This window comes from Salvelinus alpinus, chromosome 18 (genome assembly GCF_045679555.1).
Source record: "Salvelinus alpinus chromosome 18, SLU_Salpinus.1, whole genome shotgun sequence".
NCBI lineage: Eukaryota > Metazoa > Chordata > Actinopteri > Salmoniformes > Salmonidae > Salvelinus > Salvelinus alpinus.
The window spans coordinates 2339936-2367648 of NC_092103.1; the positions used below are offsets into that span (position 1 = coordinate 2339936).

The 27713-nt window shown below is 41.9% G+C and overlaps 2 protein-coding genes across 16 annotated transcripts; one reads left to right on the forward strand and one right to left on the reverse strand.

Annotated features, from left to right (window-relative positions):
* The first annotated feature begins 1604 nt into the window (after positions 1–1604).
* Positions 1605–11261, forward strand: LOC139543499 (serine/threonine-protein phosphatase with EF-hands 2-like). The gene is made up of 18 exons (XM_071349611.1): positions 1605–1656; positions 1778–1795; positions 1963–1971; positions 2380–2507; positions 2644–2698; positions 2949–3124; positions 3354–3468; positions 3583–3629; positions 3759–3925; positions 5104–5140; positions 5836–5985; positions 6314–6670; positions 7008–7193; positions 7408–7550; positions 7921–8027; positions 8475–8638; positions 8745–8832; positions 9751–11261. Exons 1-18 carry the CDS (start codon positions 1605–1607, stop codon positions 9951–9953), a joined length of 2202 nt encoding a protein of 733 aa, XP_071205712.1. The 3' UTR covers positions 9954–11261.
* Positions 10900–27713, reverse strand: nup54 (nucleoporin 54). 15 transcript variants are annotated; one of them, XM_071349622.1, is made up of 14 exons: positions 27569–27713; positions 24213–24296; positions 23133–23168; positions 19505–19591; positions 19060–19215; positions 18595–18755; positions 18131–18318; positions 17655–17851; positions 15736–15790; positions 15528–15621; positions 15136–15243; positions 12679–12798; positions 11686–11796; positions 10900–11499 (listed from the first exon to the last, which is right to left on the reverse strand). In XM_071349622.1, exons 1-14 carry the CDS (start codon positions 27606–27608, stop codon positions 11392–11394), a joined length of 1545 nt encoding a protein of 514 aa, XP_071205723.1. In that variant the 5' UTR covers positions 27609–27713; the 3' UTR covers positions 10900–11391. The 15 variants fall into 15 exon arrangements, with proteins under 15 accessions (XP_071205723.1, XP_071205717.1, XP_071205713.1 ...); XM_071349616.1 differs by having other exon boundaries at positions 18595–18815; XM_071349612.1 differs by having other exon boundaries at positions 18595–18815; positions 22995–23168.

A 27713-nucleotide genomic window follows, 5' to 3' on the forward strand; every position in this document is an offset into this window, starting at 1 on the left:
GCATGTATACTAATAAATATCAAGCACATTTATAGGCAGGCCCTAGAACAGAGCATCGATTTCAGATTTTCCACTTCCTGTCAGGAAGTTTGCTGCAAAATGAGTTCTGTTTTACTCACAGATATAATTCAAACGGTTTTAGAAACTAGAGAGTGTTTTCTATCCAATAGTAATAATAATATGCATATTGTACGAGCAAGAATTGAGTACGAGGCCGTTTGAAATGGGCACCTTTTATCCAGGCTACTCAATACTGCCCCTGCAGCCCAAAGAGGTTAATCCCAGAAAAATGGCCTTAACTCAAAAAGCGTTGAGGCCTCGACACCATCTTGTTTCGGGGCTAACAGCCCATTAGTCCAAACCTATGCTCGCCAAGTTTCGTCTTCGAAGTCTTTTCGGTTTAGGAGAAATGGCCATGTCGTGATTGGTGATGTTTTGTACATTTGCAATAAGATTCCATTTGCCATCTGGTGGAATTTACCGGGACAGCGGAAAAATGACCAAAATTTGAACATTTTATAAAACGGAAACCGAATGTCCGAGAGACTTCGTTCGATGACTTCCCGGAAGATCTGGCCCCGGTGCACGGCCCACTGCCATCGGCGAATTTTACAAACATTCGCGGACGTCTAGTAAGGGACCGTACATTTGCAATATTGAGTTTCTCATCGATCATAGAGCAAATGCCAAAAAGTGCCCTTCATGTATGTAAATTAGATATTTATGTATTTCATTTTCAATAAATGTGTTTTTACTTTGTCGTTATGGGGTATTGTGTGTGGATGGCGTAACACAACAAAATGTGGAATAAGTCAAGGGGTATCAATACTTTCTGACTGCAATGTATATTTCTTTCTGCCATGTCTTGCCCTTTATCAGATCCTTCATCCATATATTCAGTATAGAGGCCAGCCATAGTGACTGTGAGGCTTAATCCTAATCCATTTGTGGCTTGTTGTTTTGATTAAGTGGTCACGGGGCTTGGCTGAGAAGACACTTGGCGATATTAACTACCAGCCTATAGCCATGGACTGGACTAGAGAGAGCTATACTACACCTGGAGCATGACTGAGGCCATGTGTGTACCAACCTAGAGGTACCACCCATCATCCCAAAAACAACTGGAACAAGTTGTCTTCTGTTTGAATAAATATGTCTGAAAAATCCTCCAAACATCCCTTTATCTTCCCTCAACGTGTTCTGGAGGCTGACAGGACAGTAAAGAGTTAGAAAAATAAGGTCTTTGCTGCTGATGTGCTAAAATACTGAGGGAGAGACCTCATCGTGGAGAGGCAACCTGGCCAGGTAAGATGGGTCTTGCAATTGTGGTGCAGTTTTCTAGTGTGATGAGGGGATTTGACTGCTTGAAATAGAGAAGATTGTTGTAAAATATGATCATTATAGGCTTTGTTGGTTGACTATAATGTCAATCTAATCTTGCCAGGCCCATTATATATTTTCAAATATTAATCAATCACAGAACAGTTAATTAAATGCACATTTGAATCATGGAAATAGTGCTTGTAAATTTCTTCAATGAAAAAATGCATTTTTTTTAATTTTATTTTTTTATATATAAATACAATTGTACCTCACACAAGGTCATGGGATGTGGCTTTGCAAAATCAGACCAGCTGAAGAAACGCGACAGAGAAAGTAAATGCTTTTTCTCATGTATTATCACCTCTTTAAACAATTAAACCTTTATAAACCAGTTTGGATTAGCCTAGAGAGAAATTAACTCATCTTCTCTGTCGTGTTTTTCTGTTACTTATAGCCAGCCTCTTAGTCCCAGGTAAAGTCTTACAATTCAATATTTGGTTAATTCAACTTTGTTTTCAAAATGAACATCAATGTTATTATCATCATCACATACTGTGCAAGATAACACTTGATTAACTAAGATTAACACTTGTACTTCTTTGGTTTATGTGTCTTTGTTTCCTACAACGTGATGTGAAGCTGCCACAGGTGAGTCAGTCAGTCTTCAGCTCGAGGACTAAATCACCACAGATCATTATGGGGTATTGGAGGATCTGAATTTGTAATCTATGACTGAGTGTTCCAGTAGTTACCGTTAACATTATCATCAGACAAGCTAAGAATAGCTGTAGAACTTTTCAGACAGGTATCAGACACTCAGACAAGCTACAAATAGCTGTAATACTGCTTTAAAAAAAACTGAAGTGAAACAAATAAAGATACAGTGGGTCCCATAATGATAACTAGCTACATTTGCACGGTAAACCTGTGTGTTCTTTTGGTAATGGGATTGCGATAGCAATGAGAGGGTTATGACTTCAATTCCCACAGGAATCACATACTGTAAGTGCCTATGTGTTGTAATATGCTCTCTCTCGACACTACTCATTCCCCCAGCAATGAGGGCAGCTCTCCTGATCCAACGTTGGTACCGTCAGTACGTGGCACGGCTGGAGATGAGACGCAGGTGCACCTGGAACATCTTCCAGTCCATCGAGTACGCAGGAGAGCAGGATCAGATCAAGGTGGGACAACTACACATTCATATGACACCATGTGATTCTTTTATTTATTGTTTTCAAATAGAATTGAATCAATTATGTATTTTCTTCTTCTTGTTCTTCTTGTTCTTCTACTTGTTCTTTGACTTCTTTATCTCAGCTCTACAACTTCTTTGGCTACCTCATGGATCACTTCACTCCAGCCAGCAGTGAGCGTAAGCTATCCTCTCACCTCATCCCCAGGCTATAGGCGAAGAAGTCAGGTGTACGAGATTAGGGATGTCCAACATGGCACCCTATTCTCCATATTGTGCACTACCTATGGGCCCTGGTCAAAAGTAGTGCACAACATAGTGAATACTAGATTGCCATTGGGGATGCAACCCAGCTTTCCTCCCATTAGCTCATTTGACTAATTACCTACAGTACGTCCTCTGAAAAACCTGTGTCCTATCTCCGTCTTAGGGAACCTGATCTCACACATCTTCCGTGAGAACAACATCTGCCATAATGTAGATTGGGAGAGGTACTTCTGCTACAAGAGCATTGAGGTACCAGAGCTGTACTCTGGTCCCCACCTCTCTTTCCCCATAACATGTTCCAATGCAGCTGAGCTGGTGGAGGCCTTCAAGAACAAACAAGTAGGTATTCCTACTCACAAGTGATCCAGCAAGCAAGGGTAGGCAGGGCCATCAGTGGCCTCCATGTGCCAAACATCCATTCTACCACCAACTGTTGGGCAGAGGCTTGCCATTATGCTAGTTTTCTCTGCTGACTGCCCTCTGTTGTTGACTTTCTACTAACGACTTTCCTCTCATTTCTCGTTTTCCCTCAAGCATTCTGTTCTTCTCTGTCTGTTTTTCCCAGTAGCAGCTCCATTCTCGCTATGTCCTTCAGCTCCTTGGGGAGACCTGGAGGCTGCTGAGGATCCTCCCCAACATCAGTCAGATCTCCACCTGCCACAACAAGGAGATCACCATCTGTGGTAGAAACATAACCACACATCAGGCTTTTAAACAATTCACTGGTTGTATAGCTTTATTGCTTCTTATGTTTTACCAACTTGTCACTCACTGGTAAACCCTCTCCCCCCCAACAGGAGACTTACATGGGCATCTTGAGGATCTTTTGTTGGTCTTCTACAAGGTGGATGCCACTTTTTTGTCAACGCACCACATCACAATTCACATGACATGGTTCTCATTCATAATGAATGCAAACTAATTTAAGCTTTCTTTAAGAAGTATTTGACATGTGCTTACCTATCTTGATCAGAATGGTTTACCATCGTCTGAGAAGCCGTATGTCTTCAATGGAGACTTTGTGGATCGAGGAAAAGATTCCCTGGAGATCCTCCTCATCCTGTTTTCCTTTCTCCTGGTCTATCCTAATGATGTCCATCTGAACAGAGGCAACCACGAGGACCATATCGTTAACCTAAGGTACTATCAGACATACTGTATGTACAGTATAATCCCTGCACTAACATACATAACATGAACATGTCTACTTCTGCCAAGCTTCCCAGGAAAGCAATGAAAACAGTCAAGCAGTGCTAAAAATAGCCCACATTAACATATGTAGATGACATTCCTATTCTGACAATTATGATACTTACTTAGATAATACCTTTGATGATACATGGTTATAACATCTACAGAAAATACAGAAATGCCAAAGGTGGAGGTGTTGCCGTTTACATTCAGAACAAGTGATCACACTACAGTAGCCATATCTAGGAAAACCAACATTCCAAAGGCTGGGCCTAATATAGTGTACAAGAGGTCATACAATATGTTTTGTAGTGATTCCTATGTTGTTGATGTAAATAATATTTGTTGGTCTGTTGTGTGTAATGAGGAGCAACCAGATGCTGCAATTGACACATTTATGAAGTTGCTTATCTCAGTTACTAATAAGCATGCACCCATTAAGAAAATGACTGTTATTAAAGCTGTTAAATCCCTGTGGATTGTTGAGGAATTGAAAAATTGCATGCTTATTAGTAACTGAGGAAAAAGGAACGGCAAATAAGTCTGGCTACATAACCGATTGGCAAACAGGGCAGAACAGCTCTACTTATTTTTGTTAGAAGTGTTAACATGCTGAATGCACCGAGGTGTCTGTTAAAACTACTAGCACACAGCTCGGACACCCATGCATACCCCACAAGACACGCCACCAAAGGTCTCTTCACAATCCCAGAGTCAAGAACAGAATATGAGAGGTGCACATAGAGCCATGGCTACATGGAACTCTATTCCACATCAGAAAACTGATGCAAGCAGTAGAATTGGATTTCAAAAACAGATAAAGTACACCTTATGGAACAGCGGGGACTGTAAAGAGATACACATAGGCACAGACACACATACACATGATAAGACACGCACTCTACACTCGTGCACCTGGATGTTGTATTGTAAATATGTGGTGATGGAGTGGTGGCCTGAATGTGCTGGGTAAGGTGTTATGAAAAGTAATGTCATGTAGTATATTAAACTGTTATGTTGCTGGACCCCAGCAGCTAATGGGATCCATGATAAATACAAATACAAATATTTCTTCTCTGGTATTCCCCAGTAGAAACATAATTCAACACACTTTTCTTTTCCCCCAGATATGGCTTCACCAAAGAGGTGCTTGGAAAATACAGGGTAGGTCTCACCTTGTGTCATTCTATAACATTGGATAATTGTTCAAATTGCTTTGCCTCTGCCCCAAACCAAGTGTTTCAAAAAATAACTATGATTTTCCCAGAGCAGTCCTATTTATTTGATATGGATGAACCACATCATAGATAATTTATTCTGCTAATCAGAATCATCTAATCTTCCTGAGTATTATGTTAACCAGTGATCAGAGTCCACTTATATCAAGCCTATCTATTTCAGTGTGTAATGTGGGTCACTCTCCCTCTTGACTAAGGAGATTACAGGATCTTTCTCTCCGTCAACTGTGTGACTCTTCGTGACTCTCTTTCTCTTCCTCTTCCTCTCTATCTTTGTGTGTTTGTGTACGTGTGTCAGTCAGTCAGTCTTAAATAGCCAGCACACTGACCCAGTTAGTCAGGAATACCTGTTTGTTTTAGGTTACATGGTTACAGTAGCCAATGGATAAACTGTTGGTAGATAACACCATCCACATCCACTTAGTGCTTGATTAAAGACCTACTGTATTTGATGTGTTAATAGTGTGTATCCCAAAAGGCAAAAATAGCACTACACAGGTTACTGCACAGGCTTTATAGTTTTCAATATAATCAATGACGCTGACATGTTGAATCTTATACTAACTTATGCATAATAAGAAATATTCTGATCGACATTGTTGTCGCTTGACTTGTGCTTAGCTTCATGGCAAGAAGATTCTAAAGCTTCTCCAGAAGATCTTTAGCTGGTTGCCCCTGGCGACAGTAATTGACCACAAGGTGTTGGTTCTGCACGGCGGTATCTCAGACACCACGGACCTTCACCTCATATCCAGGGTGGACAGACACAAAGTAAAACCTCACTAACACCTCACTTAAAGGAATAGTTCACCTGTAATAAAGTATAACCTCACAGAACCCTTCTCTTTAGTTCACCCACATTACTTAAATGTAGCTGAGCATCAATTAGACACTAATTGATGATTCATCTTAGTCTATTCTAGCCTTAGTATAGACAGGTGTAATGTCCCTAAATATCCCTAAACCTAAATATATAGTGGGGCTGAGAAGCTTAAGTTGATTGCATGCCCAGATCACTTTTCTCATTGTTAAATAATGTCTGTGCTAAGTACAGCATTGCTCACTGTAGAATGGATCATGACAATACTTGCATCTGTAGTATGTTTCAGCTCTCCGGCCTCCCAAGAGGAAGAGGCAAAACAGGTCAGGTATGACCGACTCCGATCTAGAAGACGATGACCCAACCGCCAAGTCTGTGGACAGCAGCAGGCGCCGGGTCCACTCCCTGACCCACAGCAGCAGCACAGGGACCAGGCATGAGGTCCAGCGTCGCTCCCTGCAGGGCCTGAACAACAGGGTGACCTGCTCTGTAGAAGAGGAGCTGAAGGAGAGACGCAGGCAGGCCGGACTTAGCCAGTCCTACGGAGACCTCCGTAACTCCCTGACTAACTCTGACTCTGACCCAGACCCAGACTCTGGAGAGCTGCTGGAGTCGTACGGGGGCGAGTGGAAACAGGTAACTGAGATCATACACCATTTACATCACATATATTTGTTAGAGTATGATTAAAGACAAAATAACAGTTGGTGATGTTTTAGGAGGATTATTCATATTGGGGTGAAAGGATTAGGATAGCAGGCGCTGATGGAGTTAAAGGCTGATATTTGTTTATATTATGGGGTGGAATTGATTTGAGTTCTACCTGTATTTGAAGAATAGCAAAGATGATTGAAAGCAAGAGATAGACTGATTTGGGTGGACATTGTTAGTCTACAGAACCAGTGAAAGGCCACCCCCCTAGTGGTGGTGTTAACTAGTAACTACACCCTGGTGTTGTCTGTCTGGGCTGCAGATTGTAGACATGCTATGGAGTGACCCCATGCCCCAGGATGGCTGTGTTCCCAATGAGGTGCGAGGTGGAGGATGTTACTGGGGTCCTGATGTGACAGAAGAGGTCCTGCGACGTCACAACCTCACGCTGCTCATACGCTCACATGAGTGCAAGCAAGAGGGCTACGAGTTCTGCCACAACCGCAGGGTGAGGAAGACCACAGACATAGCACAATCAAAAGAGAATGAAATATGCAATAAACTGTAGCAAAATGTTTTTATTGCAGTCATCTATTTGAAATAAAAAAGGAATACAAACGCTGTGAGTGTTTGATAAAATCCTCTAAGAGTAGGCAAAATAGCTTTGAGATCTAAAGCAAAATAGAACCTTCCAATTATGCTTGTTCTTTCTCTTTCTCTAGGTCCTAACCATATTTTCTGCATCTAACTACTATGAGGTGGGAAGCAACAGAGGAGCGTACATCAGGATGGGTCCTGACCTGGTGCCTCACTTCATCCAGTACCAGGCCAACAGGGCTACTAGGGCGCTCACACTGAGACAAAGGTAACATAGGTCACACGAGCCATAGATAGATGCTTAAATGACTCTGGGACACAAGCAGCCCAATTCTGATATTTTTCCCCACTAATTAGTATTTTGACCAATCAGATCAGCTCTTTTGCCAATAATTGGGGAAAAAGATCAGAGTTGGACTGCCTGTGTAAATGCAACCATTGTGTCATCTGTGTGGAGAGGGTCATGAAATGGCACTCTGAACAATTGAATATCAGACTAAAAGATTACCTCAGATGTGTATGATATGTCTGACATCTCACACATACTGTGCTTCACTAAAAACCCTGCAGTGAATTCCTTGTATACCTCAGACACATTTTCCACTGTGTGTGATGTGGTTGATGCCTTCTGTTTTCAGTGTTGGGCGGACTGAGCGTTCAGCTCTCAGGGCTTTGAGGGAAAAGCTGTTTGCACATAAGTCAGACCTTATCAGTTCCTTTCAAGAATACGACCCGGAAAATACAGGTACTGAACCACGCACTCACCGTTTCACTCATATCACAACTACCAGGAACCTCTGTTCCCCTTAGTACTTTAGTGAATACATTATATAATGTTGACTACTATTCATCACCACCTAGTGGCAACAGTATATTTAGCAGTCTTAAAATCCTATCATAAAGGTTCCAAATGTACACTGAATGGTGTCAACATCAAATCATGATTTATAGCGTCTCTCTCTGTGATGATTAAGTGTCTTTATGGCCCAGTATAGGATATAGATAAAAGTTCTCTATGCAGTAAAAAGTCTGTCAGTGTTTTATGTTTATCTGTGTGATCACTGCATGGTCTGGTCTCTCTCTGTGGCTGTGTTGAGACTGGGTTTACCTTGAAGTGTTAGCGTAGCAGTTTGAGGCTGACTGTGTGACTGCTGCATGGTCTCTGTAATGGCTTTGTGGTGTGGTCTCTCAGGGCTGATCTCTCTGGGCCACTGGGCCTGTGCCATGGAGGCTGTGTTGAGGCTGGGTCTACCCTGGAGGGTGCTGCGGTCTCAGCTAGTGGGAGACACTCTGGATGGCATGCTGGACTATCATCTCTGGTTCAGAGAACTGGCCATCACCGAGCCCAACACAGAGGTGAAGTTTACTAACACACAAACGTATACATACGCACGCATGCACACACACACAACAGCAAACAAGGACCTAACAATATTCCTGGTCGCTGCCTTTTATCTACCAGCTCTCGAATGCCAGTCTGCTTGAGACCATGTATAAGCACCACTCCAACCTAGAGACCATCTTCAGGATCATAGACACAGACAACTCAGGTGAGTAAATAATCAGCTTGGCCCAGATACCTGCCCTGTTGTGTTTTACAAACATTAACTTTCTCAAGCCTCTCAGGCCCCTCTGTCATAACACAGAGAGCTTATTAGTAACAAGCTGCATATGATGTTCCATTGAAAACAAAGAGATTAATTGCACTGCATTGATCCCCAGAGGGAATATTGGATGTGTCACCAGCATAGGACCTACAGGAACAACAGACACACGTGTAACAGACGTTGCGCTTGTTTAACAGTATTTAACTAGTCCAGTCAGTTAAGAAATTCTTAATTACAATGACAAACTATAGCCTACTGTAGGCTATCCTAAAAGCCCACACTGGTGGTATTCGATCTCAGATCCTCTGCCTTGTGCAAACACGTGATTGCATCCCTTGACCAATTACACTATAGAAAAGCTAGTGAATCGATAGGGCAACTAGAGACATTTCAAGCTGGTGAGTGAGGTTACAAATCCAACTCTGTTACACAGGCACACATCAGAACATAGACCTGATGTACTTTATTTTTCCTTGTCTGATCTGTGGGCTATATCTTACATGTGAAATAAACCCATTCGATTGAGTATAAATCAGTACCATATGAAACCAGGTTTTAAAATTGCAGATTGTCACCGTCTTTCACTCAAAGACCCCTAAAAATTTTCTGGTGCACTACAGATTAAATAATGTGTGGACATGGGGGGGGAAACACATTTCTATTCAAATATGTAAAGCTGAAGCAACCAGATCCCACAATAGAAATGTAAAGGTCATTCCCGATTGAGTCGACATATTGCATTCACGGTTAACACTGCATTTAAAATGTCAATCACGCTTTAATGCTGAACTTCCATGATGCAGATTGAATAGAGCCCATGATCTAAAATACAAAGCACTATTCTATTTCATTGTCTCCCAGGTCTGATATCGTTTGAAGAGTTCCGTCAGACGTGGAAGCTGCTTAGCTCCCATCTGCAGACAGAGATCAGTGACGAGGCCATCAGTGACCTGGCCGTCTCCATCGACTTCAACAAAGACGGCAGCATAGACATCAACGAGTTCATGGAGGCCTTCCGGCTAGTGGGAGGAGACCTACTGCAGAATGAAGGTGACCCCCACTGACACACATCTTCAACAGGAAATATATTACTACAAACTGGAATCTATTCATTGCAATCAATGGTCAACAGTATCATAGGAGGGCTTCCAGACGACCTACTGCAACAAGGGAGATGATGACCCACTGATAAAGCACTTCAAGAGGAAATACAGTACATTACTAACAACTGGAATCTACCCATTCAAATCAATAGCCTAGCCCTGGAGGGGGTCAACAGTATGATCGGACGAGGGCTTTCAGCAACCTGCTGCCACATGAACAGTAGTCTTGCTTGCCAGCCTCATGGTGCTCCATCATGCTGTGGGGGTGGGGACTACATGAATGCTAGTGAAAAGGGAGGGGGATGAACCTCTTGAGTTTATTTTTCTCTGATACCCACTTCTAGAGAAAATATACTACAAACTGGGAATCTACTTATTCCAATCAATGGACCTATTTCCAGCATCTCAAAAAGGACAGATATTGAGAGCCAATGAGAAAAGATGCAACATCATCAGAAAAAAGGACAAGATGGAAAAGATTTTGGGGCATACTTGATTATTCATACAGGCCTCTCTCAATAGGTGACCATAATAATATTATGACCTAAGGAAATATTGATTCTATAGATGAAAACTATACAGCCATTGGCTAGTCATTGTGTAAGTGAGAGACCCAGACAGAACACAGTATATGGATTTGCAAAGCATTCGTTTTAGAAATGGTGCCTATACTTGTGTAACAGATTAAGAATGTACCGGATAAACTCACCCACAGACTAAAATGTTGCCAATGAATCAGATCCTTTTTAGTGTAACAACTGGTTTGTATGTTGTCAAGCGGCATTCATGGGAGACAGAGGACCCTGGTTCAAGCCCAGTCAGAGGCAGATTGAGGGAGGAAACAAAGCTGCTAAGCTAGCACTGACGCCGGTTACACTTGGGTAAGAAAGAGATCCAAACACAGGAGTCATGTTGAAAAAGGCTTCTCAATGACATTTTATTAAACCATGTTGGGCTTGTGTATAATTCTTATTCCATCATATAAAATATTACTAAAGCAATAATAAAAGGCGTATTTATTTACAATGTGTTGAATATCGCACCAAATCATCGAACAGTCACATTTTACTGGCTGTCAACCAGACAGTGTCCACCAGACGGTCTGGCAGTTTTTCTAAGGCGGCCTTGTTCCAGTTTAGATGTTTGGGGGTTTTAGGGGCAGTTTCCAAAACAAAAATGATGCCTAGTCCTGGACTAAAAAGCATTTTTGATTGAGATTCACCATTGAGCCATTAGTCCAGGACAAGGATTAATCTGTGTGAGAAAGCACCTTTGAGTAGGAGACAGACCATAGAAAAGACAGATATATGCCTTGCTAAGAAGAGGCATGTCCCTTTAACGTTTGTCAGCAGTGAGAGAGAGATTCAGGGCCACGTGAGGCCTGGGAAGACCTTTGAGGTCAGCCGAGTCTGTCCAGGAGGCCATGTTCTATCAGTTTGATGTCTTCCACGTCATCTTTGATCACACTGATCAGCTGACTCAGACCCTCCTGCTGCTGCTTTAGGTGCTGTGGAGAGGAGAACGGAGAGACACTCGGTCAGCAATACTGACCAACCACACACTTAGAACTACTGACGGACTAACGGCAGACCACACACATCTGTAAGCAGACAGACAAAACACTTCCATAATTTGCATAATCATATACATGCAGTATGTCTTGCCCATAAAAATATAATTTTAACAGTCTCACCTGTCTGATCTCTCTGAGAAGGTCCCCGTCCACACTATATCGTTCCTCTGAGCGCACCGCCCCAAAGTGGTTCTGCATGCGGATCTGAGACATCAGCTCGTTCAGACGCCCCTAATAGAGCAATAACCATTTCAAGTCAATTTTAGACATGGTCCTCAAATTACATGAGAAATACTGTACATCCAATAAGAAAAGAGCAGGGTCATCAAATCTGAATCAGTGAGAGGCGACAGGTAGCATAGCAGTTAAGAGCATTGGGCCAGTAACAGAAATGTCGCTGAGTTCCCGAGCAGACTAGGTGAAAAATCTGCTGATGTGCCCTTGAGCAAGGCATTTAACCCTAATTGCACCTTTAAGTCGCTTTGGATAAGAGCGTCACCTAAACTACCAAAATGTAAATAGGTAGGGTGTCCAGAGTTGCAGTTAAAAGTCAGCTTTTAGTACATTTAACATTTACATTTAAGTCATTTAGCAGACGCTCTTATCCAGAGCGACTTACAAATTGGTGCATTCACCTTATGATATCCAGTGGAACAACCACTTTACAATAGTGCATCTAACTCTTTTAAGGGGGGGGGGGTTAGAAGGATTACTTTATCCTATCCTAGGTATTCCTTAAAGAGGTGGGGTTTCAGGTGTCTCCGGAAGGTGGTGATTGACTCCGCTGACCTGGCGTCGTGAGGGAGTTTGTTCCACCATTGGGGTGCCAGAGCAGCGAACAGTTTTGACTGGGCTGAGCGGGAACTGTACTTCCTCAGAGGTAGGGAGGCGAGCAGGCCAGAGGTGGATGAACGCAGTGCCCTTGTTTGGGTGTAGGGCCTGATCAGAGCCTGAAGGTACGGAGGTGCCGTTCCCCTCACAGCTCCGTAGGCAAGCACCATGGTCTTGTAGCGGATGTTAGCTTCAACTGGAAGCCAGTGGAGAAGTAGTCACGTAGGGCATAGCGTAGTGCCAGCGTTTGTATGGAATAACCAGATGTTGCAGTGAACTTACCTTGAACTGCGTGGGGGCGTTAAGTTCACACTGGATGGTGTCCAGCTGCACTCTTAGGTGCTCCTCATCCACCTGGATGGCATAGCCACTCTTCCTCTGAATCTCCTGCTTGATCAGCACCTACATACACACACACAGTTTATATACCAATGCTGTCCCCGACTAAAAAAATAAATCTTGGTGTTTTGCTGGTACTATTTAATTTAATGAAGCTGCCAGTTGAGAACTTGTGAGGAGTCTGTTTCTCAAACTAGACACTCTAATGTGGTTGTCCTCCTGCTCAGTTGTGCACCGGGGCCTCCCACTCCATTCGATTCTGGTTAGAGACAGTTTGCGCAATTCTGTGATTTTGAGCCTATAATCAAACCCACAAATGCTGATGCTCCAGATACTCAACTAGTCTAAAGAAGGCCAGATGTATTGCTTCTTTAAATCAGGACAACAGTTTTCAGCTGTGCTAACATAATTGCAAACAGGTTTTCTAATGATCAATTAGCCTTTTAAAATTATAAACTTGGATTAGCTAACAACGTGCCATTGGAACACAGGAGTGATGGTTGCTGATAATGGGCCTCTGTACACCTATGTAGATATTCCATAAAAAAATCTGCCCATTCCAGCTACAATAGTCATTAACAATATCTACGCTGTATTTCTGATCAATTATGTAATTTTTTATTTGCTTTTCTTTCAAAAACAAGGACATTTCTAAGTGACCCCAAACTTTTGAATGGTAGTATGTATGTATGTGTATATATTACATACACGCACGAACGCACACACAAAAGTTTGGATATACCTACTCATTCAAGTTTTTATTTTATTTTTTTACTATTTTCTACATTGTAGAATAGTGAAAACATCAAAACTAAGAAAACACATAATGAATCATGTAGTAACCAAAAAAAAGTTTAAAAACAAATCAACATATATTTTAGATTCTTCAAAGTAGCTTTGCACACTCTTGGCTTTGCACACTCTTGGCATTCTCTCAACCAACTTCATGGAATGTATTTCAATTAACTGTTGTGGCTTGTTAAAAGTTAATTTGTGTCATTTCTTTCCTTCTTAATGCATTTCTGCCAATCAGGTGTGTTGTGATAAGGTAGGGGTGGTATACAGAAGATAACCCTATTTGGTAAAAGACCAAGTCCATATTATGGCAAGAACAGCTCAAATAAGCAAAGAGAAATGACAAAGACATGAAGGTCAGTCAATCCGGAAAATTTCAAGAACTTTGACAGTGCGGCACAAAAACCATCAGGCAATATGATGAAACTGGCTCTCATGAGGACCGCCACAGGAAAGGAAGACCCAGAGTTACCTCTGCTGCAGAGGATACGTTCATTCGAGTTACCAGCCTCAGAAATTGCAGCTTAAATAAATGCTTTCGAGTTCAAGTAACAGACACATCTCAACATCAACTGTTCAGAGACTGCGTGAATCAGCCCGTCATGGTTGAATTGCTGCAAAAAAACACTACTAAATAAGAAGAGACTTGCTTGGGCCAAGAAAAACAAGCAATGACATTATACCGGTGGAAATCTGTCCTTTGTTCTGATGATTCCAAATTTGAGATGTTTGATTCCAACCGCCGTGTCTTTGTGAGTCGCAGAGTAGGTGAACAGATGACCTCCGCATGTGTGGTTCCCACCATGAAGCATAGAGGTGGTGTGATGGTGCTTTGCTGGTGACACTGTCAGCGATTTATTTAGAATTAAAGGCACACTTAACCACCATGGCTACCACAGCATTCTGCAGCGATACACCATCGTATCTGGCTTGCGCTTACTGGGACTATCATTTGTTTTTCAACAGGACAATGACCCAACACACCTTCAGGCTGTGTAAAGGCTATTTGACCAAGAAGTAGAGTGATGGAGTGCTGCATCAGATGACCTGGACTCCAATCACCGACCTCAACTCAATTGAGATGGTTTGGTTTGGCAGAGGGAAGGAAAAGCAGCCAACAAGTGCTCAGCATATGTGGGAACGCCAAGATTGTAGGAAAAGCATTCCAGGTGAAGCTGGTTGAGAGAATGCCAAGAGAGTGCAAAGCTGTCAAGGCAAAGGGTGGATATTTTGATTTGTTTAACACTTTGGTTACTACATGATTCCATATGTGTTATTTCATAGTTTTGATGTCTTCACTATTATTCTACTGTGTAGAAAATTTTTAAATAAAGAACAACCCTTGAATGAGTAGGTGTGTCCAAACTTGTGACTGGTACTGTATATTACTGCTCGACTAAAATAATTTTGGTCGACCAACAGCCTAACGACCAAACAATCAACTAATTGGGGTTAGCCCTATTATACACACATAGTTAAATAATTAATTTAATCAAGATAGCTAACTTCATGATATTCTGTCGGCATTCAAAATATTTTCACACACCGCTGTACCAACTGACAACAGCCAGATGACTTGACTTTATTATTATGTATGGCATATACCTGTAGTACTCTGTGAGAGAGATCCATCAGCTTCCTCTTGTATTGAGCGATCTTAGCCACTGTTGTTGCCTGGTTCTTCTGCAGTTCACTGATGTCATTAGAGATGATCTGGTGAAAGACCACAGGAAACGTGTACATAACTACATAGGAGGAACCCACCTACAGCATATAAAGGAGGGTACTGAGAAGCATGTGACGCAGCTCCCCTCCTGTATTGGTCTTAGTAGCCAGATGTGTCTCTCAGTCTCCTTTGCAGTCCTTCAAGCTGGATAAGAACCAGCAACCTAAGGTTCTTTATTCATTTTATGGTCCTGCAAATTCCCTATCCCTCTACACTCTTTTATAACACTTCTAGAAGCAGTGCAATTGTAGAGGAAAGCAGCAGGACTCACGTCTACTCTGGACTGGTGCTGTTTGGTCATCTGGTCCTGAATCTTCAGTCTGCGGAGTAGTTCTTTGAAACCAACCATGGGGACGGGGATCAACCTGTACGATTACGAATATCATCAGTTTCATATACAGTTTCAAAATGATCATCTAGCTCAGAAGAATTAATGATAACAACCTTTTAATAACCTTGATTCACATTAAACAACTTACTTGTCCGCATCAGGGTTATCCACCTTTGCCTGTTCCCAAATGATGGGATCCACACCTGAAAACAAGCAACAAAACTCTGAGTCATATACAACAGTCACATTCTTAGTGCTACATGTGGACCAAATAGTCCATACGCTGTTATTTCAATAAACCATTAAATGAAACCAAAATGAAATCCATGAAGCCACAGCTGTTGTACAATAGACATCTGGTTATCTAAAAGACATGGCCTTGTTCCCATGCTCAGACGTTGCATGCATCAACCAATGGTTGCGTGTCAGATCATTGACTGTGTCGTCGGGCACCAGATTGCTATAACATGATGTGCTTAAGCTGATATGGAAAATACCTATTCAGGCCTAAAATCTGGCATGCATCAGCAACGTCTGAGCCGGGGAACAAGACCATGCTCTCAACAAAATGACTCAGTTAACTTCTTATGGCTGCAGTGGCAGTATTGAGTAGCTTGGATGAAAGGTGCACAGAGGTGCCCAGAGTAAACGGCCTGCTCCTCAGTCATAGTTGCTAATATATGCATATTATTATTAGTATTGGATAGAAAACACTCTGAATTTTCTAAAACTGTTTGAATTATGTCTGTGAGTATAACAGAACTCATAGGGCAGGCAAAAACCCGTGAAACAATCCAAACAGGAAGTGGAAATTTCTGAGCCTGGTGGATTTTCAACCAAGCTCCCATTGAAATCCCAGCGAGATATGGATGAGTTTTCACTTCCTACGGCTTCCACTAGATGTCAACAGTCTGTAGAACTTTGTCTGATGCCTCTACTGTGAAGGGGGGCCGAATGAGAGAGGAATTAGTCAAGTCTGCCATGATCTGACCATGCACATTCACATAAGAGGGAGCTCTGTTCCATCGCTCATCTGAAGTCAATGTAATTCTCCGGTTGGAACGTTATTCAAGATTTATGTTAACATTCTAAAGATTGATTCAATACATCGTTTGACATGTTTCTACTGACTGTTACGGAACTTTTGGACATTTCGTCACGTTTTAGTGAACGCGCTGTGACTTTGGAATTGTTTACCAAACGCGCTAACCAAAGTAGCTAATTGGAAATAAATAACGGACATTATCTAACAAATCAATCATTTATTGTGGACCTGGGATTCCTGGGAGTGCATTCTGATGAAGATCATCAAAGGGAATATTTATCATGTAATTTCTGGTTTCTGTTGACTCCAACATGGCGGCTAATTTTACTATAGTTCTAAGCGCCGTCTCATATTATTGCATGGTTTGCTTTTTCCGTAAAGTTTTTTTGAAATCTGACACAGCGGTTGCATTAAGGAGAGGTATATCTATAATTCCATGTGTATAACTTGTATTATCATCTACATTTATGATGAGTATTTCTGTTGAATAGATGTGGCTATGCACTATCACTGGATGTTTTTGGAACTAGTGAACGTAACACGCCAATGTAAACTCAGATTTTTTTATATAAATATGAACTTTATCAAACAAAACATACATGTATTGTGTAACATGAAGGCCTATGAGTGTCATCTGATGAAGATCATCAAAGGTTAGTGATTCATTTTATCTGTATTTGTGCTTTTTGTGACTGCTATCTTTGGCTGGAAAAATGGCTGTGCTTATTCTGTGGCTTGGTGGTGACCTAACATAATCGTTTGTGGTGCTTTCGCTGAAAAGCATATTTTTAATCAGACACTTTGGTGGGATTAACAAGATTACCTTTAAAATGGTATAAGACACATGTCTGAGGAATTTTATTTATGAGATTTCTGTTGTTTTGAATTTGGCGCCCTGCACTTTCACTGGCTGTTGTCATATCATCCCGTTACCAGGATTGCAGCCATAAGAAGTTAACTTAGTTGAGATGGAGGTGAGAGAAGAGAGAGTATGGGGAAGACACACACACAACCAAACTTACCTGCTGGTGCATTCGCCAGCAGCTGTTTGAGCTGTGCTGGTGAGAGCTCAGTGCGTGTAACAGACATGAAAACTGCTAGCTGTGTGAGCTGGGCCTTGGTGTTAGCCTGCTCTACATAGCTGTACAGTGTTGTAGCTGGGATCCTCTTAGATGTGCCGTTAGGAGAACGCTCCACCACATAGATCACCACCTCCGTCCTAAAAAGAGAGAAAGACAGGCATTCAGTGTTACATGGTCTACTTACAGGGCTTCTAAATGTTCACTAATTTGAAAAACAAGAAAATGGCAGCCCTGCCACTTGGTTTGCTATCAAAGTGAGTATTTGGGCTGGAGAAATGTATTCCTGTTAATAGGTTCACAGATTGAACAATGACTAACAGATCATGAGGTCAACGTGATAGACAACCATACTACATAAAGTATATTCTCTGTTGTGTACCCATAGACTGTGTCTGGTAGTGTCTACTACTACTCACTGGTCATCAGGCAGGGCTTTGACTCCCTCTACGTTGACGGTGAGAGTCTGGTTCCCTCCCAGCACCTTGTGTAGAGACTCAACCAGCTGCTGCTGTTGGCTACGGACATCAGCCTCCTTCTTATTGAAGGCCAGGACAACCAGACCATCCTCATCCTTACTGCCTGGGATACAGCTGTAGCCCACCGCCTTGCAGACACAAACAGATATGATAAACTAGCAGTTTGTGACCTTTGTATTCTCTAGATAGAACTTTGGTGGTCTCTCTTATGCCGACATATTTGTGACAGTTAATTGAACTCCAAAGCACTGGTCTACACCACTGCAGTTACCTGAAGACGGTAAAAAGGAATAGTACAACAAACCTCGTCAACATGTGAAAACTAGTTTAAGATTAAAACAGCAATTTGCTTTATTAAAATAGAAAAACACTTAATGTCAAAATATGCTGATAGGAGGCATTACCTTGAACCTGCAGAAAGGGTTCTCCTGTGTGAAATCTACAGGGGGGAGTTGGTTGTTGAAGTAGCCCTTGCCTGTTCCCCAGAAGGCCTGGAGCTGATTCCACTTGGCCAAGATGGCATCTCTCTCGTCCCCAAGCAGGGTGGGGGCAGACAGGGCGTTAGCTGTGTGGACGAGCTGATTAGACTGGGCTGGGGCCTGGGCCTGCTGCCCAAAAAAGCTTCCTATATAGCGCAACACAAAAGAAAACTTAGGTATCCTAGCAAATCATAACTTGTTTGGTTTACATACACCAGGGGACAATCGCAATAGTCTTTCCTTAATTCCTCCTTGCGTTCTCTCCTCGTCTCCGTCTCAAATCGTTGGATCTTCTGTTCCCTCTAAGGTTAAGGAAGCGAGGAGAGGACCCTAGGAATTGAGGAAGGACTTTTGAGATTCACCCCTGCTCTTAGCCAGAGGAACACTTACCTTGCTGTTGCTGCTGTGGCTGGATATTGAAGCCACCAAATCCACCTCCTAGAGTTGTCCCCAGACTTGTTCCAAACCCAGCTGCAGCAGTAGTGCCAGTGCCCAGCCCAGAGGAGAACCCAAATCCCTTATTCTGGGTATTACCAAACAGTCCTCCTGGAAGGAGAAATAATTATATCAATAAAACCATTAAATGGAAAATATAAGGATTTGTTGAGTATTTTGGCATAGAATCTTAGGTTAGGGTTATAGTGTGTTGGTAATCTAAGAATGGAATGCTAGTATCGGGAGAGGCTATGGCAAGGAGATAACATGTTATGGTAGTGCACCATCTAGTAGTTGCCATGCAGAATAGCAGGAGCAAGCAGAGTGGGACAAGGCCGTTCCTGCCCTGGCTCTCTCAGTCTGTACCCAGCCCTGCCCCAGCGAGTTCCATATTCCTGACCTGTTGTGCTTGCAGGAGTGGCGAAGCTGAAAGTTGACCCAGGCGCAGCAGCGGATGTAGTGGTCGTCCCAAAACCCCCAAAAGCACCTGAGCAAGACAAACCAGACCGTCAGAGAGAGGTAAGAGAGCATGGATGAATGGATGGATAATGGAAAGAAAGATGAGGGAGGGCGTAGAGATTAGGGTTGCAAAGAGTCAGGAACTTTCCGGAAATTTCCATGGGAAGTTAAGCCCGGAAATGTTGCTTACATTCATCAAAAAAGTTTGCTTATAACAGTGAACCTTTTTTGTGGAATACACACAAGGCAATTCGAGGTCTTGTGGCATATTTTGGTTAAACTATCCCCAATTCAATGGAATTGCACCCCTCTGCATGCACAGTGCGTTCTTCCATCACATGTACAGCTGATTCTCAAGATCTTGCACACTAATGAGATACTATTGAGCCAACACTACTATACTGTCTGAGCCAAGGACTACATACTTTCTGGTAAGTTTTGATTACAATACTGGGTGGGGTGAATGTATTTTATATAACATACATTATTTTATATGACATACATTATTTTTTGTTAACAAGTAAATAGTAACCTACAGCAACGTGTGTTTAAATCATTTCTAACTTGTTAACAATTTCTGCTAGTTAGGATTTGCTACCATGTGGGTTTTTAGCTTGCTTGAGCCTGCTAACTGAGTGTTAATTCACCTGTTCCATACATGTTTCATTTAAAAAAAATTATCTTACAAAGGAGTTGTTTAATCTAACTGCTTAACTATTTATCTGTACATGGAATTGTATATATATATATATTTTTTTTTTAAATCTAATCTTTACAGGAAAATGACACGGGCACTATCTGATGTGTGGAGATATTTCACTGCAACTAATGCAGAAGGAAAAGCTGTTTACATTTGCAAATACTGTGCCAAATCATATGTGAAGAATGCTACAAAGATGCAGAATCATCTGGCCAAGTGCAAAAAGTTCCCTCAGGGCTCACAAAAAGCAACCTCTGACAAAAGTCCCTCTACTTCTATTCGAGGTGAAAATTATGCATCAGACACCTTATCGATAGCAACAGCTCATGGTCCTCCTGGAATCAGAAGTTTTTTTTGACTCAATGGAGGAATGTAGTCAGAGAAATGCTGATGAATGTTTTGCTCGAGCTGTGTATGCAACTGGTTCACCTCTGATGCTCACAGGCAATGTGTATTGGAAGAGATTTCTGAACGTTCTTCGCCCAGCAAACAACCCTCCAACCAGACATGCTTTATCTACTAATTTGCTGGATGCAGAGCTAAACAGAGTTCAAGTGAAGGTCAAGCAAATTATAGAAAAAGCAGACTGTATTGCAATCATCTCTGATGGGTGGTCGAATGTTCATGGGCAAGGAATAATTAACTACGTCATCTCCACCCCTCAACCAGTATTCTACAAGAGCACAGACACAAGGGACAACAGACACACCGGTCTCTACATTGCAGATGAGCTGAAGGCAGTCATCAATGACCTTGGTCCACAGAAGGTATATGCTGCGAACATGACGGCTGCTTGGTCTAAAGTGGACGAGTCCTACGCTCACATCACACCTAATGGCTGTGCTGCTCATGCATTGAATCAGCTCCTCAAGGACGTCATGGCACTGAAAACAATGGATAAACTCTACAAGAGAGCCAAGGAAATTGTTAGGTATGTGAAGGATCATCAAGTTATAGCAGCAATCTACCTCACCAAGCAAAGTGAGAAGAGCACCACATTCAAGCTGCCCAGCAACACCCGTTGGGGTGGTGTTGTCATCATGTTTGACAGTCTCCTGGAGGGGAAGGAGTCTCCAAGAAATGGCCATATCACAATCTGCCGATATGGACAGCCCCAACAAGAGGATCCTCCTAGATTATTTATTTTGGGAGAGAGTGGCAAGTAGCCTGAAACCTATAGCAGTAGCCATTGCACGAATTGAGGGAGACAATGCCATCCTGTCTGATGTTCAGACTCTGCTTGCAGATGTAAGAGAAGAAATCTGTACTGCCCTGCCCACTTCAGTGTTGCTCCAAGCAGAGGAAACTGCCGTTTTGAAATACATCAAAAAGTGTGAAGACTTCTGCCTGAAGCCCATACATGCCGCAGCGTACATGTTGGACCTCAAATATGCTGGCAAGAACATACTGTCTGGAGCAGAGAACAACAAGGCCTATGGTGTCATCACTACCGTGTCTCGCCAACATGGCCTGGATGAGGGCAAGGTTCTTGGTAGTCTGGCGATGTACACATCCAAGCAAGGGATTTGGGATGGAGACGTAATATGGCAGTTGTGCCAACATATCTCCTCAGCCACCTGGTGGAAGGGACTTTGTGGATCTGAGGCTCTTTCCCCTGTTTCCTCCATCATCCTCCAAATCCCACCAACATCAGCCACCTCAGAGCGCAACTGGTCCTTGTTTGGGAACACACACATCAAAGCACGCAACAGACTGACCAATACAACGGTTGAAAAATTGGTGGCAAATTGAGGCTTTTTGAGCTTGACAATGAGCCATCCCCAACAAGGTTGGAAAGTTGACAATGAAGATGAGGCCTCAGAATCTGATGTTCAAGAGGTGGACATTGAGGAGGTCCAGGGAGAAGACATGGAAGCCTGCGAGGAAGACAACCAAAGCTTTAGTTTCTAGACTATCATTACAGATGTATGTTGAAAACGTTTTTGGGAGATGCGATGGATCATTGGTGATCATTCAAAATTCCCTTTTGTTGTTCAGTGAACTCGTCCCATGTTTAGACTCAACTCATTTAATTAAAGTTCAATTCATAACTAAATATTTTTTTTTATTTCTATTGGAAGGATTTAATCATTTGCAACTATGTCTACTTATGATAAGGTAAAAGGTTTATATGATATGGTAAATATATCCAATGCAAAAAACATCTACATTTAAATGGTATTAATATTAATTTGAATATATTCCCATTAATTCCATATATCCCACGTAAAGTTTCCACCTCTAAATATTCCCCAAAATGTGCAACCCTAGAAGAGATCAATTGATTTCTCTAAGGGAGGGGGTCCCTAATGCTTTTTTAGAGTGGAGAAGATAAATACTCTAGAGAAATAACACAGAACATGTCATGTGCCTGCCAGGCAATCAGTGGCCTAACAGATTCAGGAAAATGCGATAAGAAACACATAACATATTCCACAAAAATAATCTAGCACGCCTTTCCCAACTCCGTAATCAGAGCCCACCAGTTTGACACAGGGACTGTGCTAACAAAGGCTGTTGTAGCGGATAGCGGATGTATCCAAAACAGGCAACATGCAAAACATCTTTAGATGAGCATTTAACATATGCATAGGGTGAGATGGAGATATACAAAAACACCATACCAAAATAATACACAGTCGTGTAGGGATAAATGGAAAGTACAAATGTGTGCTGTAGACATACTAGACGGATTGACTGATTGATAGATTAATATAAAAAAGGCATCTACCTGCGCTAGCCAGGCTATTACCAAAATTGAACACAGTGGCTGCTGTGGTAGCTGCACCAAAGCCCCCAACATTAAAGCTGATTGCAGCCGCATTGGGAGCTGCTGCATTTAATCCAAACCCCCCAGAACTAAACCCACCAGACGTGGTGCTCCCGGCTCCCAGCCCCCCAAATCCTTTAGCCAGCAGGCAGGCAGGCAGCGAGAGAGAGAGAGAGAGAGAGAGAGAGAGAGAGAAGGGTGCAGAGGAGGGTTAGTGTAGAGAAGAGCACCGCGACAGTCCCACAGTGGGATAAAAGCTTCAAACACATTGTATGTACAAGAGCACGCCTGGTAGCGTCATAACAGTGATGTTTTCAGTTGAAGGAATTACTAACAGCCACAAATTAACAGCCACAAACCTCAACTCCCTGCTCTGTTAGTCAGTTAATTAATAAGATACTACTAGTATTATGCTGAATACACTGGTGTAGTTGGATGGTTATTTAGTAGTAACCACATTTCACACTTATGTGGTAGGCTGGTAGCCTGGGTGCCAGTCTGTTTCTACTCTCTTGCCAACTCCTATAGTTTCGGAAATCCCAGACCTAGGGCAGCAACAGCACTAGGTCTGGGAAACATGACAGATTCTCTTGGCAACTTCGAAAAAGAAAAGATCCTGGGGAGTTCTCTTCAAACAGACAACTCTCCCAACAAATCACGAGTTTGGGTAGGCAAGGCTTAAAATGTAGGCAGGAATTGTGCTCATGAAAAACTTACCATAGGCAGACATGCCAGAACGTCGCGATTCTATACCTAAGTTTGCAGGCAAAACCTTTGCAGTGGTTTCAGTGTAGGTAGTTGAGGCAAACTAGTAAAAAGCACTCATTTAAAAAACCTCTATGATCTTCATCTTGCTAGCTACTATTGTGTGTCCAGGAGACGTTTACGCTAGGGCAACAAGCAGATAAAGCAGTTATATAAGCCGAATGTCCCAACTCTCCCCTTTCCTCTATTCCAAACTGACTTTGTATATGTACAGACATGTTAAGCTGGAAGGCAACCAGTCTGTCTAAAAAGACTAAACTATTTATGTAATTGTCATGCTATGTTTGGTTTGCCAATGAAGTAAGCAAGAGAACAAACAGATCTGGTACAAGGCTAGTTGGCTGGTTAGTTATCAAAGTCGGCGTAGCTGTGTCAAACACTGATGTAGTGGACAGTGGAGTGTCCCAGTCTTACCTGTGGTGGTGGTGCCAAAGCCGCCGAAGCCAGCGGGGGCCGCAGCAGTGGTGGTGGTCCCGAAACCAGGGGCTGCAAGACCTGCTATAGCCAGGAAGAAAATGATTTAAGTCTTTACAATGGGGAAGAACCACAACAAACTCATCAGGGAGAGGAGAGAAAGAGCAGGATGAGACAGTGCAGTTTAAAATGCCCCTTCACCTCCATGAATCAGTGAAAGTCTGTGGGGCCAGGGCCATTGCATTGTACTTACTGCTGCTGAGTCCGAATATTTCAGTCATCCTTTGCTTTGCCAGAATTCTGTTCCCTTTCACCACTCATGTATTCACAGAGGCCCAATCAAAGATGCAAGACAGTCCCCAGGGCCTAAACAGTGGTATTAGAATACTGCCAGTGAACCTTGTCTCATCATTCTTGCCAACTAGACGAGGGAAATTATTTCTCATGCTCCACCACATCTCTCAAGGTCCTGTTCATGTTTAATCATCAAGTCTTTTGTGGGGTGCTGGCAGAGTGATCTGCTTTATTTGCAATCATAAAGGTCCTTAATTGCTAGACTACAAAAAGTAGATCTTTGTTGGATAAAGCAACCTCATTTATTCAGCATTGGAAATTGCAGCATAAGCATGCTATTGCTCCTACGGACTGTGCTGAACTTGGTTGAGCTACTGTTTACTCAGCCTGGGATTATTTGAGAAACCTCTACACCGGTCTACATTCTCAAGCAAGTAGCCTAGCTAGTTAGCAGATTACTCGTATTCTTCTGAGTGATGAGAATGCATTTTGGGGAATGGGGAAGCTGCTGTGCCTTGAAAATGAGCATATTTACTACCAAATCCCGATGAGGCACTGGTGGTGTGCTGTTGTTTTGGCAGCAAATGAACCAAATTAAAATACATTAGTGTCTTGACCAACAACAAAATATGTAGTCAGACAGTGGAATGTTATGAGGATGGATGAAGAAGTGGATAAAGTTGATGCCGCCATGGGCAACTGCATCCCTGATAGAGGTCGACCGATTAATCAGAATGGCCGATTAATTAGGGCCGATTTCACGTTTTCATAACAATCGTAAATCGGTATTTTTTTACACCTTTATTTAGTCAGTTAAGAACACATTCTTATTTTCAATGACGGCCTAGGAACGGTGGGTTAACTGCCTTGTTCAGGGGCAGAACGACATATTTTTACCATGTCAGCTCAGGGATTCAATCTTGCAACCTTACGGTTAACTAGTCCAACGCTCTAACCACTTGCCTCACGAGGAGCTTGCCTGTTACATGAATGCAGTAAGAAGCCAAGGTAAGTTGCTAGCTAGCATTAAACTTATCTTATAAAAAACAATCAATCAATCATAATCACTAGTTATAACTACATATGGTTGATGATATTACTAGTTTATCTAGCGTGTCCTGCGTTGCATATAATCTATGCGGTGTGCATTCGCGAAAAAGGACTGCCGTTGCTCCAACGTGTACCTAACCATAAACATCAATGCCTTTCTTAAAATCAATACACAGAAGTATATATTTTTAAACCTGCATATTTAGCTAAAAGAAATCCAGGATAGCAGGCAATATTAACCAGGTGAAATTGTGTCACTTCTCTTGCGTTCATTGCACGCAGAGTCAGGGTATATGCAACAGTTTGGGCCGCCTGGCTCATTGCGAACTAATTTGCCAGAATTTTACGTAATTATGACATAACATTGAAGGTTGTGCAATGTAACAGGAATGCTGTTTTTCGGTCGACCTCTAATTTGTACCTTGTCAGCTCGGGGATTCGAACTTGCAACCTTTCGGTTACTAGTCCAACGCTCTAACCAATAGGCTACCCTGCCACCCCAATACTAAATTACCTATTAGAACATCCAATAGTCAAAGGTATATGAAATACAAATGGTATAGAGAGGAAAAAGTCCTATAATAACTACAACCTAATACTTCTTACCTGGGAATATTGAAGAAAGGAACCACCAGCTTTCATATGTTCTGAGCAAGGAACTTAAACGTTAGCTTTTTTACATGGCACATACTGCACTTTTACTTTCATCTCCAACACTTTGTTTTTGCTTTATTTAAACCAAATTGAACATGTTTCATTATTTATTTGAGACTAAATAGATTTTATTGAAGTATTATATTAAGTTAAAATAAAAGTGTTCATTCAGTATTGTTGTAATTGTCATTATTACAAATATATATATAAAAATCAGCCGATTAATCAGTATCGGCTTTTTTTTGGTCCTCTAATAATTGGTATCGGTGTTGAAATATCATAATCAGTAGACCTCTAGTGAATACTCATCATAGGAATGGAACACCCTGGATATAAAACGTGTTTTTAACGCATATTTAATAGCGAGGGACACAATCAACCCGAGAGATGATGGAAATGCCTCTGATGTTAAAAATATATATACAAAATATAAAAAAGCGTGAATCGAAATATTTTACAGGTAGGGAATCTTTCGGCAACTAGCCATCTAACATTAAAAGTCAGTCAACATGTTAATTTAAATGGCTAGTTGGGAGACGAATATAAATTATCCGTGCCATTTGAGAAAATCCTGCAAAATTAGTACAAAACCAAAGATATTGATACGTTTTATGCAATTGATCTTGTGTCATTGTGTTGACTATACACTTTTAAACTAACATCACCAATCTGAAGGAAAAATTGTGTAATTCCCGCCAATTTGATGTGGTCAATACGCCAATTTGTGTAATGTAGGAACACAATCATAACATCATGGAAAGAAGCATATGGTAAAATAATTCAATATCCTAATTTAGGATAATAGTAAATTAAGCAAACTCAGATGTTATCACATTGCTATATTCCTCTCTAGTTTAACCAATTAGAGATAAAAAAAAAAGTATCCAAACACAATTTAACCAGGCGATCTAAACTAGAACGTCTATGCGGAAGGATGAATGTTTGATGTCCTTACACTTGCTCGTCCGCAACATAAGGGATTCAACAGAATGTTGCTGACGACTAGGTAGCTAGTGTAGTTAGTTAGCTTCGCTAGTTAACTATATTAGAAAGCTTACAACTGGCAGTTTAAATAGCAAGCGGACTTAAATCGATGATCCTCCTGTGAGAATAGTTCATACAAGCTGACTAGATAGCTAGTTTACTAGAATGTTCATACACTAGCTAAATACTTCGTTAGCTAACCTTAACTGGCTTGACCTGCAGTCAAGGCCGCTTTTCTTACTTTTGTGGTTTCGTTAGATGTGGCGTACGTAAATGAAATCATAGCCATCCGTCCATCACAATATCTGCTGTTGGTAGTAATGTAAAGTGCTTTCTAATAAATTCGATATCAATAGATGGAAATATCTCCTTACTTGCGGGGTTGGTGGCAGCGCCGCCAAAGTTGAACGCCATGATTACTCCTGTTCACAGCAAATTGAGTCCGTGCAGGAAGTGTCGTTTGATTGTATAGTTCCGCGAAATAATTTCTTCTTCTTCCTTTATTAGGTTTAATGGTGG